Genomic DNA, 15,632 nt, shown 5'->3' on the forward strand with positions numbered 1-15,632 from the left:
GCAGGAGAAGAGATATAAATAACATCAATATATATATGTATAAGTGATGTGACACCTCTCAATAGCCAAAAATTCTATTTATCTTTTTTTTGTGATTTTTTAAAACATTTTTTTCAATTATTTTATTTTACAAAATCATCTTCTTAATTCATACCTCTTCAATTACATAAATTTAAATCTTAATTAATTTAACAATGTCTATAACTCCTAACCTTTCATATTCATAACCTTCAAATATTTAAAATACAAATTTACAACTCCTTAAAATGACACTTATAAAAACCTATTTTGAGAGATGTATAATCGTCATTACCAAAAATAATATTGTAATAATAGGAACAATTGTATTAGTGTTGTAAAAATTTATTCAACTTTTGGTACTTTTTCTACATCTTCGTTGTTGCATACATGTATTCTTTTTTAAAATTATTTCTTCTCACTACTGATAATCTCTATACGATAAATTATGTGATTAATTTTTATTTTTATTGTAAAAGTAAAACCTCAACGACAGTGTTTCACTATAGCAACTTAATTCTCTCTTCTCGCAATGCATACTATAAGAATGAAAATTTAATTATTTTTTTTTAATATTAATGGATCTTATGTGACACAAATATGTAGTAAATGAATGCCAGTACGAGCATCAAATATCGAAAAAAAGTTCTCTAACTTCTGAATCTCGGGCATAAATATGTTCGAATGTAATTCAAGTTTTTTTTTTTCTCACCATGATTTAGCACAAATATATTTTGATTTATTAATCTTTTATTATAGAGTCATTTATACAAAAAAGAAAGTCATGTAATTTATCATCAAGTAGATTTAGTATTGTTGGTTGAACCAATAATATTACTATAAGAATCATTGAATTTAGTATGAAACTATGATAATTAGATTGTTACTTAACTGAAGCTTTTCGTATCAATTTTTATGTTTTCATTTTTTTTATCAGCAATTTTAAATTGAAAATGCAGCATGAGATGTTTTAGCAATTTTTTTGAATAGATAATATCATAATCGTAACTTAATTTATATTTCTCTTTTTTATTATATTATTTATTAATTATTTTAAAATATATTTAATATCTTTTTATATCCGCGTGAAGCACGGACAAGTACACTAGTATATTATAAATATCAACTTCCAATTGTGCCATCTCAATGTTTGGTTTGAGCCTTTACTATCACAATGATGATAGCTTTTCGATAGGACTTATTTCACTAAGAAATCAAATTACTTTATCGTCCTATTCGCTAGTAAAATTGTGTTTATCAAAAGAAAATTCATTGCTTATATAAGTTCTTTGCACTGAACAGATTTATTAATGTTCATTCGTCAATATTTTTTTTCTGATTGACATTAAAATAAATTAAAATTTTATTATTATAAATAAATGATTAATCATAAAACGATAAGTTGATTGTGTTAAATTGATAATACATAAATAGCGAGTTCTGAAAATTTTAAAATGTAATGTTATTTATCAAAGGGAGAGTATGAGAATGAACAAATGGTATTTGGTAAGGTTGTGAAATAGAACAATAGTAAATACTTTTTTTTTATTGTATGAAGACTAAAAAATCATTATAATCGAAACCTTTTAATCAAAGGAAGAGATTAATCCACTCTTTTGATAGTTATTTACTTATTCAATGGTAGCTTTTTTTATATGAATTTAATATATATTTACATTTTAAAAAAAAATTATATTAGGTTTCATTTGATAACTCAAAAAAATAAATCAAATAACATGTTAAAATAATGTTTTGTTATAAATATTAGAAAAAAATAGACAAATGATCACTCAAAAATATCCATTATCAGTTTTTACCCAAAATAATCATTCGACACGTTTTAATTGGGCGGAATGGTCTGGTGAACCCTTATACTTGTATCAATTTGTATTCTGAATCCTTCTACTTACACCTTTGTCATCTGGACCCTTAAACTCAATTAAAATGAGACTTTTAAGCCCCTCCAACCATGTGTGTAGCTCACTCTCCTTTATATAATTGACATGTCATATCCACATCAGATATATTAATGCCACATCATAATTATTTCATAACTATTTTTTAAAATTATTAACCAAAATTATTTAATAAAATGTAAAATAATAACATTTTAATTTATTATTGGCATTTCTAATTCTCCCTATTTCACGACCAAAAGAAAGCCATCGCCGGCGGCGTCGCCATTTTTGCCGGAGAAATCACATATACTTTCTCCCTCACCCATCTTCTTCTCCGCCGCACACCATCACTATTTTCTTTCCTCCTCCAACCTCCACAGTAACAACAACCTAAACCACCGCAAAACCAGATCTGGCCACCGCACAACCAGATCTGGCCAAACTTTTCGTAATCCTCACACCCCAAATTGGTTACAAATACAATTTCACACCAACCTATGCCGTGAAACTCGTCGAAATCTACCCATTATAGTTTCTCCCCTTCCCATTGTTTCATGGCCCAAACCATCGCCGCCGTTGCCATTGTTGCCGGCGAACTCACTCATATTCCTTCCTTTACCTGCCTTCATCTCCGCCACACGTCACGACCATTTTCCTTTCCTTCTCCAACCTCACAAAACCAACAACCTAAGCCAACACACTAGATCTAGCCGAAAAATAGATTGTGGAAAAAAAGAAAAAAGGGTTGGGCAAGGGATGAATATGGCTGAAAATGAGGTGTAATGGGTGAAGAAGAAGGAGTTTTTTAATTAATGGTTTAAAATATTTTTTTTTTATAATTTAAAATATTTTTTAAGTAAAAATGCTCCTCACTCGCCTTAATAGGCGTGTAGTTACACATTTTTGTCAACTCAGACATCTTACTGCCACATAAGCCTGGTCAACGGTCATAGGGGTTTGTTAAATTGTATTTTATTGAGTTTAAGGGTCCAGATGACAAAAGTGTAAGTAGAAGGGTTCAAAATACAAACTGATACAAGTATAAGGGTCCACCGGACCATTCCGCCTTTTAATTGCAAGCGAAATTCAATTTGCGCGTTCTTCTCGTCTTCTCTAGTCTTCTTCTTCTGGCCATTAATAACTTCTTCATCTCTTAATTGTTGTCCATCCAACCCTTAGGGGTGGCCCAGTGTTTTGGGCTTGGGACTTCCATGTTAGAGGTCTCAAGTTCGAAACCCCTTGCCAGCAAAAGCAAGAGGTTTGCCTTCTGGGTCGAGCTCGTCGCACCGGGCTTGCCTAGTGTGGGTTACCTCTCCTATGTGGTTTGCGAGCTATTGCATAGGAGCGGGGTTTTTACCACGTGCGCACCCAAATGACGGATAATAATATGAATCGTTTCTAGCGAATAATATATTAAAAGTCTGAAAATAATAAGACAAGCTCATATCTAAATTTTTGAAATTGTTTATAAGAGATTTGAGTTGGTTGAGATTAAAAACAACTGATATGTAATGTATATTGTACCATATTAACAATATGCATTGATGTACATATATCTCTTAATTATAGTTCATTATATATACAAAACTCTATTTTATATAACATCAATACATTACCTATGCATATGATAATTTTGTTAAAAAATAGTTTGGATGGATAATAATATGAATCGCTTCTAGCGAATAATTTATTAAAAGTCTGAAAACAATGAGACAAGCTCATATCTAAATTTTTGAAATTGTTTATAAGAGATTTGAGTTGGTTGAGATTAAAAACAGACTGATATGTAATGTATATTGTACCATATTAACAATATGCATTGATGTACATATATCCCTTAAATATAGTTCATTATCTATACAAAAATCTATTTTATATAACATCAATACATTACCTATGCATATGATAATTTTGTTAAAAAATAGTTTTTGTTACATATGTTGTTAATTTAAAGGACAAATTACAGAAATACACACCTTTTGTTTCACTTATTTTCATTATCCCCTATTACTTTTAAAAATCTCCAAAATTTCTTATTTCTTTAATATATTCGAGCTGCATATTAATGTATCTGAGCTAGTTTTTAATGTATCCGAGCTACATATTAATGTATCCGAGCCAATATTTAATGTATCCGAGCTAGTTTTTAATGTAACTGAGCTACATATTAATGTATCCGAGACAATATTTAATGTATTCGAGCTACATATTAATGTATCCGAGCTTCAATTATTGTATCCGTTTTTCTAAATATTTAAGGAATTAATGTAATTAGAAACTTATTAGGGATAAATTGTAATTTCATATTAAAACTATGAGATTTATGTAATTTACCTAATTTCAAACTATTTTTTTATGTAAATGGAAAACTTGACTATATTTGGTGCAAATAAAATTACTCTTTATCATGTATTTATGAAAATTTACCCAAAATATTACACTCCTATTGTTTATTGATGCCTTTCGTTTACTCAAAAACCCTAGAAAACTGGAACTTTGAACTGTCCTTAAACCCTTGTCTCCCTCACTGTGTTACATGAACTCTTGCTCTTCGAAGAACCATGTTACCGGGTAGAAATTCACGGCCTCAGCATCCTTCTAAGCTTCAGGCCAATGGAACTGCTCCTTCACCTCCCCTGCAGGTTCTCCTATATCCGTCTTTTTGCGTCTTATGCTACTATTTTGTCTCTAAGTTGATTATATTTTAGATTCTTGATTTTGGCTATTTTGGTTAAATTTCATCAGGTTATGGGTAACCCAGGAAGTTTTATGCCAAACCATATGCAAATTCAGTCTCAGATGGCAATTCCAAACAATAACCCGAATACCCAGTTTTTCCCTGGGCAGCTTTTGGCATACCAAATGAATCAGATGAATAATGCTAATTCTCAACAAAAAGGTCAATTCTCGGGACAAAATATTGGTAACCCACCTCAGTTCTTGAATCAGAATGTTGGTTTTGGGGTTATGCCCAATCCAATGCAAAATATGAATCAGTTTCTGCAAATGCAAATGGCTATGCAAATAGCAAGTTATGCTCAGGCTCTTTCAGGGAGTGTTCCCATGTATCCAAACCAGGTGCCTCAGGGTATGGGAATTCAAAATTCTAACATTGCGATGAATAATGCGCATTTGGGTCATGCGAATGCAAGTGGAAATTTGTCTAAGCAAATGGCTAATGGGAGTCAGCAATTGCAAGGGCAGTCGCCTGTGATGAACTCTTTTGGTGTTGTTCAGCAGCCACAGACTCAGAGCTTCAATGCTCATGCTTCTGCTAATCCACAGGTGAATACAATTGGTTCCTGCATTCTGTTTTGCTATACTTCAAAAGCATATTGTGTTTAAGCTGGTTTAATTTCTTTCTATGTAGTGTTTTGGTTGTCTTCTCTTAGACCGTCTTAATATATTGAGTGCAGTATGTTTTACTGGTGAATCCCATATGTGATATGCTTCCTTTCTCTTAAGATGATGAAGCATTGATAGATTGTGATGAGCCTCCTTACCTAGTAGCATGCTAGGAAAAGAAGTAACATTGAGCTAAGCAACGTGTCATGTCGTCTGTGTACTTGTAAAGGATGTCGTCTTAAGTAACAGCGTAGCTGTATAACTACATTATTTCTCGTTGCTATGTCTCTTGTTTGACACATTCTACAGAACATAATTATTGTTAGTGTGAACTGGAGTAAGCTGTGTTATAGAGGAACCCTGTTTCTGTTATTGGATGCACGCATATGTGATGCTTGTTTTAGCCAGCAAAGTTTGCTAAAGCATGTTTCTGCTTATTGTTCATACCAGGTTTCTCAGGGTATGGGCCCTCAAAGTTCCAACTCTGGTATGAATGCACATTTGGGTCTTGTGAATGCCAATGTAGCCGCCCAGCAGTCTAAGAATGGCTTGTCTAAGCAAATGCCTAATGCGACTCAGCAATTGCTAGGCCAGTTGCCTCTGATGAATTCTTTCGGCTTTGTTCAGCAGCCACAAACTCAGAACTTTAATCCTCCTGCTTCTGCTAATACACAGGTGAATTCACTTGGATCCTGCATTCTGTGTTGCTGTACTTTAACTCCGTAATGTGTTTGAGGCGGTTTATTTTCACCAAGTAGTTCTTGGTCATCTTCTCTTAGACCTTTTATTCTATTGACTGCAGTATGCACTACCGGAAAAACTCCTAAATTGCACCCTGCCTTTCGCTTAAGAATCAAGATTATGTAGCATAGATAGATAGTGATGAGCCTCCTGAGTTAGTAGCATGGTGGGGGGAAATGTCATCTTACTACTGGTAAAGGATGTTGCTAGGTCATTGGTAACTTTCATCGGACACTTCCTACATGACATAATTATTGTTTGTTCAAGTGAATTGGAGCTAAGCTGCAATATAGAGGAAAACTATTCCTGTTTGTGCTCATGTAATGCTTATTTTAGCTAGAAAGTTTTGCTAAAGCCTGTGTCTGTGTATTGTTCAAACTAGGTATGTCATGGTATAGGGCCTCAAATTCCCAACTTTTCTATGAATGCGCATTTGGGTCTTTTGAATGCCAATGGAGCTGTCCAGCAAATGCCTAATGTGAATCAGCAATTGCTAGGCCAGTTACCTATGATGAATCAGTTTGGCTTTGTTCAGCAGCCACAAACTCAGAACTTCAATGCTCCTGCTTCTACTAATACACAGGTGAAATTCACTTGGTTCCTGCATGACTGTGCATGACTGTTTTGCTGTACTTCAGCTGTGTTGTGTGTTCGAAATGTTTGAGCGTTTTTACTAAATAGTTTCTTTGGTTATCTTCTATTAGACCGTCTTAATCTATCATCCACAGCATGCATTACCTAGTTATATAGATTAAAGAAATGGAATTGCTTATTCAAGAGCTTACTTGAAATTTCACGGTTTGAGTGCTATCTTTCACTTAACATGATTAAGGATAAATGCATTGTGAAAAAGCCTTTTCAATTAGTAGCTTATTAGGGAAAGATGTAAAGTGAAGGACTAAGAAAAGCGTCTTGTAACTCTGTACTTGGTAATGGATGCTATCTTTAGCTTATTTTGTTCTTCTATGGCAAATTATTTCTTGTAGCTTGTTCATTTGAAAGTCATATTTGACACCTCCCACAGAAATATAATTGTTTGTTTCTTAATGTAGATTGGAGTATACAAGTTGCTTTATAGAGGAACTTTTCCATTTTTTGATTAGTGTCAATAGCATGATCCTTGTGTTAGACAGAAAAGTTGCTAAGAAATGGCTCTGCTTATTGTTTCCATATCAGTTTTGGGGTATGATTTAGATTTAAAGAATACTTGAACGCATGCTTATTATGAAAATATTAATCAAATCAGAAGGCTTTATAACTTGCACAAAGTTACAATATCAGATTAGATTTCTGTAACTTAAGTTACAAGTCATTGGTAAGTCTCAATGCATCTAGGATCGCAGTGATATAATTTGCGTAAAATGAAATATTTAAAAATAAATGAATGAATAAACAAATAGATAGCATAAAAGTCTTCTTGATCTATGCATTTTTGCTCTGGGAGAATCGAGGGCCACTTGGGCAATTTGCATTTGATGTTTCTTCTGGATCATCTGAGTCCTATTAACTATTTTGCAGGCAAATCCTGGATGTGTTGTTGGGATTAACCCATCAAAAGGCAACCAGCAAAATTCTTATAATAGTAACTTCTCGAGGAATCAAAAGCACGGAGCTAAGTATGTTCTACTCTTCTGGTTCATTTATGTTTCTTTGTTCTATATATAGCCTTTATTCATCTTATTCCTTTCCTGATCTCCATTTTCTGCATATCTAGGATGTCCAAGTTTGGTAAAGGGAAGTTCTCAACTCATAATAAAAACCTGGAAAAAGGTGAGAGTTGTCTTGGTTTTTTGCTCATTTTTACATCTTACCTATCCCTATGATTTGTCAATTCCAACATGTCCCTTTTTTTTTTGGATGAAGCAAGTGATTTAATGAAAAAAGCATAAAAAAGATGCACTAGCTCAGGATTTGTCACTGGAGCTTACACAAGAATCTGGCTTCTATACATTAAAAAAGACTGTCCTGTTATTTGATTGCTCCACACGCATGAATTGGATGTTTAGTTTTAAATGGTGAATACAAGCTCTACATGAAATTGGCTTTTTAGTATTTCCTTAATAAGCTTCATGATATATTCTGACCATTGTAGTAGTTGGAGATGCAATGACCAGCACTGAATTTGTAGGTTTGAATTCTGGTTAGAAAAGCAGAACTTTGTAAAGAAACGCCACTCATCGTGTATACTGTATCTTTCACATTATATGTATATCTCATTTGTTTCTGGATGTATGCTGCTTGTAAGGTCAGCAGTTCTACTTGAATATTTGTGTATCATTGCTCTTGAATTGCTTGTAGTAACTACTTTCATTCACACCTTTTTTCTCAGGTCATCACAGAAATAGGGAGAAAAAAAATATTGATATTAATTCAGTGAAACCTGAGATGGAGAAAAAGAGGTACTTCTCGGTTTTAGTGGAATCTTATGTTGCATTATATGCAGCAGAAAGAAAAGTCTTATTGACATTTATTTGGTCAGTTTTGAGAAGTTCTCTGACTACAATTTTGCAAGGAAGTTTTTTTTGCTTTTTTGGTGTGTTGTCTCTTGTCTTTCTTGGTGATCAGCTTTTTAACTTTTTTGAGAAATTGCACGCCATTAGTTTGTTTTCAAGAAGTTGATCAGCAAATACTTCAAAAGTTCGATGTGGATAATAGGGATTTCTTTAGATTCACTAGCAATAAAGTTGAAAATGATCTATTTTATTACCAACTAATAGTTCAATTATGACAAACGCCCTTCAACAATCGCATTGTTTTTTCTGTATGTCATATGAGAGAATGGAAAGCCCTCGTAAACTTGAATGTAGCATATATCTGGTGCCTGTGCTTGTGGAAAGTAGCAGGTTCCAGTTGAGTAGTCGAGGTGCGTACAAGTTAGCCCACACACCTCCTTTATAAAAGAAAACGCTGAAGGATTGCATAGCATGATGGTTCCTTGTTTGATTTCTATTTATGATGAGATTTTGTTCTGAAAAGAATACCAGCATAATCAACTCCTATTAACTTCTGCCATTTTTTCAGGAGTTGATCTTTAGATTTTGTTGTTCTTTTGGCGGTTGTCTTCACTGTTTTCTGAACTGCTACCTCTCAAGTCTTCTCATTTAAATCACCTATGTTTTCTTGTACTATATTTTTGTTTTTCACTTTTGTTTTATTTTTTATTTATTTTCTGTGGATATTACTCTGTGTTGCAAAGACCTCTCTTGGTGACTTACTCGGCGCAAGAAATTCAACAGTGGCGGGAAGAACGCCGTAAGAACTACCCTTCAAAAGGAAACATTGAGAAGGTTGGTTACCTCTACTTGAAAATGATGTTTGTACTTGAATGTATAGGAACATGACATATCTTAAGAATAAATATGCTTTGCTGCAGCAGCTGACAGGGAAAATGGTAGAGTCCGAGGATAATTCGTGTGCTGCCAAGTTGCGCCGTCAGGTATGTTGATATCTCAAATATTAGCATCCCGTGTCATCAGAAGTTGCTTTAAGACGCGAACTGTGTAATTTGTTTTTACGATTAATACCTGTTATATCTGTGTGCATGTGTCCCTGTTTGTAGATTAATATTGTCTTAGGTGCACTTCTTGTCCTGTGGCATGGAAGTCCTTAGGTTTTTATTTACATTTTTGTTTGCTGAACTGGTTATCAAAAATAAATAAATTGCTGAACTCAGTAGCTGTCTGTCTTTGGCTTGAGGTTGGCAACATCATTTTTTCCTCAAGTTCAATTTTTACATTTTATGCATATTCTGCTGTTGATGAAAACCACTAGTTTTAAGAAGAGCACATATCTGCAGCCCAGGGTCCACAGTTTTATTCTTTTCACTGTTTGCTTTGTGTTGTACATGAAAATATTATCTTGTAGTGCACATAGGCTGAAGTCAGTGTAGCTTAGGTATATTGCCCAAACTACTCCTTTTTCTTGTTGTATCCATCCTCCCATTGGATACTGTATTGAGATACTACAGTAGAAATGAGGAACACCAAAGCTGCCTGTTTCTACCCCTTCCTGCTCCATATGAAAAAGGAAACATGAAAGGAAAGCTATGGAAGAAATGAATGAGCTATGCGTTTCTTCTTCTTTGCAAAAAGAAGACATGTTATCGAAGTGAGTGAGATTGTATGATGAATCCCTTTATTAAATCAACTAAAAAAATGTGAGGATAGTATTTTGATGTACTCTCTTCATTTGGATCTTCATGATGTTTCTAATGCTTTCTATTCCTAGAGATGCTATATTAATACCATTGAGGTCCATGCTAAGTTCAAAATACATATTCCTTCCCTTAAAGAAAGACATGGAATCACATACTCTGACTATTTTCCAGTTGTCTCCAAATTTTGTGAGATTTTGTTTGGACTATAATCTCTTAAGAATCAGGGGAGGTGAATGTATGCAAATTGAATATTGGTGAGTAGAAAAATAGTTGGGTCTTTGGTTTTCTCTAACTCTCTGTTGAGACTGGAGAACTAGTGGAGTCTTTAATCATTATAGGATGTGATGTTAAGAATTTGGCAGCTCAAGTAGGAAACTTGAAGGCTTTCTGAAAATTCTCTCTTCCATGATAAGCAAAAGATCTTGTGCATTCCTCCTCTAATCTCTGAAAGCCTTCTCAAAATTCCTTTCTTGCGTAGCAGGTTCTAGTCTCAAGATCACGGGAACTGAACCTTTACTCTTTGTTTGCTTTCTTTACACATTTTAATTAACACTGCGTGTCTATGAGGATATCTCACATACCTCCCAACATTGAACGTTTTTCATTAACTCTTTTATTTGTCCAAAGCTTCTTTTATAATTAGCTAAAGATGCCTGCACAACATCTGAAATGCAAGCATGTTATAGCCTTCTTCTGAACTCTGAACCTAGATGACCGATGGCTTTGTTATCTAGACTTGCATATTAAACATATGCTGAATTTGCATTTATGCTACACTTTAGAGAAGTTCCATACTTGGAGTGTCACGACCCAAAAATGGACGTGATGACACTCATCTTATCCCACCAAGACAAGTCAGCCTAAACTCAACCATTACAATAAAATGCAGAAATTTCATAATCAACTCAAAAATACCCCCAAAATCTGGTTGTCACGTGTACAAGCCTCTAAAGTATTACAATTGATTCAAAAGAAAAACACAAGCCTCAAATGACCTTGTTTCTAGAATAGAACGAGATCATAAGTAGGAGTAAGAAGGTCTGCTGAGATTACAAACAGCTACCTCACAAATCTCCAAGAAGCCTCGAAAAATAAGAGATAGAAAGTATCACAAAATCCAGGCTCGTAACCTACAAAAAAAATTGTAGAAGCAAGGGGTGAGTACCAAACCACACGGTACTCAGCAAGTAAACCTCTAAACACAAGCTAAGGGGATAGAATACGGGTACTCCTTACACCCCAACCGAACCTCCACAACTACAACCTGCATAAAACCAGCCCAACCTAACAGTTCACTGTTTACATAGCACCCAGCTCAACAACAATCACTTTAACAAATTACATATCCTTAACAACAAACTCAATATTCATCAATCACAACTTCCACAAAAATGCACTCACAAATATCAGCAACACACAAGATCAAGTTCATCAAATAGAGGTAATCAAATATCAAGTACTTTCCAACCACCAATAAAACACATAATCATCAAGAATGAAAGATGTCATGAGATGCAATGCAATATGACACCATGAAATGATATGCCTCAGAATACCAAGTACTCTCTCAACCGTATATACATGATACTCCTCGGAAATACATCGAGAGTTCATGACCCATGGGGGACTCGCGAGGTCCATATACCGACACAGACGATCTCCACGTGTCTGTGCGGACGATCTCAATGCACTATCATAAACCAAACCAATTTCGCACGGACGATCTCCACGTGCCCAGATTATAATTTTAACATCTCACCATCCCCAGCACGGACGATCTCCACGTGCCCAACTTATACTCAATCTCATGTCAATGCATGTGCACAATATGATTTCAATAAAAGGGATGATGCATCTCAATCATATATCAATATGATATGTAATCACCTCAGCTATCACCAGTATATAGGTTCAATAATGAACACAATCACACATAATAAATCAAGTCAATAATATATCAGCTAATGCCCATATCCTTTGGCATTCTTGGATTACAATCCGCATTCTATAGTAATAAACTTTCCCTTATAACATTGGTACTCGTACCAATGCCCGTCACAAACAATTCTCAACACATCACACACAAACAATTAATCACATTGCCTTTTATTACCCCTTTTTCATCATTAGAATTAACCAATGTGGACAAGTTAATCCATCACCAAGTCTCATTACCCCCAAACACATATTACAAGGAAATACACGAATTCCATACACTTAACAAGGGTTTAGAAATCCACTTGCCTCAATCAATTAAGAATTCACTCCGGAACTTGAGCCTTCCCCTTTTGTTGAACTTCCAACTCAAAGCAATCTATTCAAATAAATGACCACAATAAGATTTCAAAACTAACAACACTCATATTACTATGTGTCTAGCTTAGACCCAAAACTCACCCGAATTTATAATAAAGTTTCTAAATCTTGATTCCAACCAATAGGTCAAATCTCATATTTCCTGAATTTCAAGTCTAGGGTTAAATCATAATTTCTCTAAACACTACAACCCTAATAGTTTTCATATAATATAATACATTCAATATTTAATAATAATAATGATAAATAAATAATTAAAATAGAACCCAACGTCAAGTATCAGTAACTTAAGTCTAAGAAACTCAATTTGCAGATTGTGAATTCAATGTCAAAATACATGTAATTATTAAATCATTAGTAAGTATAGGGTCATCCAATCATTATCTAATGATTACATCTATATGGCATGAAGGTATTTGTTGCTCCAAGTAAAAAAAATACATTAGAATAGGTATATCCACTCCCACTTGCAATTCAATTATACTTACTTTTCACTTACGACCCCACTTTAATTCACAATAACAATGATATGTTCTTACCCATATATACAAATACAAAAATTCAGGCAATGATGATGATTACATTACCTGAACAGAAGGTCGCTTAATGTTCTCTTCGGTTATAGATTTTAGCTGTGACTGATTTTTGCCCTTTCGTGCTCGACTAAAAATATAATATTAATTACCTTTAACTCTGATTTATTTAATTTTTACATGGGCTAAGTGGTATAGGATATATTACTTATATTCTGGACTTGGCTCATTAATAACCCACTAATAAAATTTAATTATTTAATAAATACCACCAACTAAATAATCGAAATTATCGAATAGTATAAAATTCTCAATCCAACTTCACGAACAAGTCAAAAATAACTCGAGACAACTATCGAGAGGGGTAAAATGGTAATTTTGTGAAAATTTTCAAAAATGACCTTCCGGGTCATTACATGGAGGAAGTAAATGAACAATGGTTCCCCTTGTCCGTTCAATGTACAGACATTTTCCACAAATCTCTGTTCATCACACGAATAACTTTCACATCTTTGCCCCTCAGTTACCTTAGAATGCTACTCATCTTTACACAACTCTGATTGCACTGAATGTATCTACTTCCTGAAGATTTCTGTTCGTCCTGCATAGCTAATGTAAATTGGCCATGGACCTATTATTTGGTATTTGTTCATATACTTGTATTATTTACTCTTTAGCAAGTTCAAAAAGGCTCTCTCTCTCTTCATCCGTTTCATTGTCTGTATTTACTGGTAATTCTTAGCTATTCATGTAGGTTTAATTAGTTGAACTTTATGCAGCAACTTAAGGAAATTCTAGCCAAGCAGGCTGAGTTAGGCTTTGAAGTTGCAGAAATACCATCATCCTATCTGTCAGATACTGAGAAACAAGTGGATGGAATGGAGCAAAAAAGGCCACTGAGTAGAAAAGAAAGGTTCCAAAAAAGGTTCAATAAAAAAGAAAAGTTCAACCGAAATGATCGTTTCTCCAAGAAACGAAGATTTGGAAACTCCGATTCCTCAAATACTTGTGATCAAAAGGGCTTCCCTGCAGGAAAACAGGATGTAAACCGTGAATCTGTAACTCAGGTTACAAAAAGTGCGAGAGAATCAACACTGCTGCAGAAACTATTGAGTTCAGATATTCGAAGAGATAAACGACGCCTATTGCAGGTCTTTAGGTTCATGACCATGAATTCTTTCTTTAAAGATCAGCCGGGGAAACCTTTGAGGTTTCCTCGAGTGTTGCTTAAGGAAACAGGGAAAGAAATTGAAGCTGCTGAAGAAATATCTGATGTTATAGATACAAACATTGAAAAATCATCGTCATCAGACGACGACAATGACAACGACGAAGAAGATAATATTGCTGAATTTACAGAAGCAGTTAGTGAGTTACAAGAAAATAGTAACAGTGAAAGTGAAGAACCTGAGGAAGATGATTAAACAAAACAGCCTGTATCTCTGTCACTGTTTATTGTATATGCTTGTTATCTTCATCTTAATTATGTGTAAATTCTAATGTCTAAATATTATGGCTGGTACTGAAATTTTGATTTTCAAGGGTTGTTTGATGAAACTTTTGGCATGTAGAATAACAGTGATGTCTGTTAATATTAGTTTATTTCGAGTGTACTAAATGAAAGTTTAGGGGATAAGTGAAACGCAATGGTCGTTTCGCAGCTGATTAAAGTTATGTTGTTATTAGTAATACATAGAACCTAAGGATAATCCTTGGTTAAGTATTACTTTATGTATTGATTATATGAAATGTCAATATTGGTGGGAAAATAAGAGTGTTCATTGATGAAGAATATTTAATTTTTTAAAATTAATTGGCAATAAAATACATGTAGATAAAAGGAGTTCCATGTTTGAGAAGAGTGGTGGCATTAGGCTGCTGAATATAATTCCAGCTTCATAGAATATAATTATTATATTCTATCAATTTGAATTCAACACGTTAATTTTCCTATGAAAGATCAAAGAAGAAACCAAATTAAATTATTTGATTAGGAACGTAGTTTAAAATAAAATATGTATAAAGTAGTCGATAAGAAGATTCATAATGTCTAGTAGTCAAATAACGATCAAGAGTTTAGATTAATACTACTCATTTTTCTCACGTTGAGTAGAGAATAGTATTAAACTGTCTTTGATAATAATATATCAATATTGGCGATTATAACTTTTTGTTAATTCTCTAATTAAGTACATTAAATTTGGAGTATCATCAATTAATCATTATATACACTGTTTAAAACTGAATAAATGAATTTACTTTTTTTTTTTTTGTGTGTGTTGGTATGTAAGTAAAAATTATTGTTCTAAAAGCATTTGTATGTAATTTAAACAAACACTATAGCAATGTAGCGGTAGGGTAGGGGTTGAGATGGGGCTACATCAATGTAGCGGTAGGGTAGGGGTAGAGATGGGGCTACGGGAGTTGGGTTAATATGATGCGTGTTGGAGAGTGGGGAGGATACCATTAACGTAGAACATCACTTGTGAAACTCTAAGTCGTTTTCTTTATTTAATGAACTTCTTTTCTTAGAGAAAATATTTTTCAAAAAATTTGACGAACCAAACCTGAGAAACAAGACAATTCAAATCTCTAGAAGTGGAACATTCTATTATGTACTATTCT

The 15,632-nt window shown here is 33.8% G+C and overlaps 1 protein-coding gene across 1 annotated transcript; it reads left to right on the forward strand.

Moving 5' to 3' along the window:
- The first annotated feature begins 4,378 nt into the window (after positions 1–4,378).
- Positions 4,379–14,431, forward strand: LOC125816561 (uncharacterized). Its single transcript, XM_049496176.1, has 10 exons — positions 4,379–4,558; positions 4,662–5,201; positions 5,712–5,936; positions 6,385–6,585; positions 7,521–7,618; positions 7,717–7,772; positions 8,332–8,401; positions 9,199–9,289; positions 9,376–9,438; positions 13,787–14,431. The coding sequence occupies exons 1-10, from the start codon at positions 4,478–4,480 to the stop codon at positions 14,429–14,431; spliced, it is 2,070 nt and encodes a 689-aa protein (XP_049352133.1). The 5' UTR covers positions 4,379–4,477.
- The last annotated feature ends 1,201 nt before the right edge of the window (positions 14,432–15,632 follow it).

This window comes from Solanum verrucosum, unplaced genomic scaffold, assembly GCF_900185275.1.
Source record: "Solanum verrucosum unplaced genomic scaffold, falcon-dt-bn FXZP01000261.1, whole genome shotgun sequence".
NCBI classification, from domain to species: domain Eukaryota; kingdom Viridiplantae; phylum Streptophyta; class Magnoliopsida; order Solanales; family Solanaceae; genus Solanum; species Solanum verrucosum.

Coding starts and splice junctions, on each gene's coding strand:
- LOC125816561 (XM_049496176.1), top strand. CDS start 4,478: ATGTTACCGGGTAGAAATTCACGGCCTCAGCATCCTTCTAAGCTTCAG. Junction 5,937..6,384: donor CTGCTTCTGCTAATACACAG/GTGAATTCACTT, acceptor TGTTCAAACTAG/GTATGTCATGGTATAGGGCC. Junction 9,290..9,375: donor CAAAAGGAAACATTGAGAAG/GTTGGTTACCTC, acceptor GCTTTGCTGCAG/CAGCTGACAGGGAAAATGGT.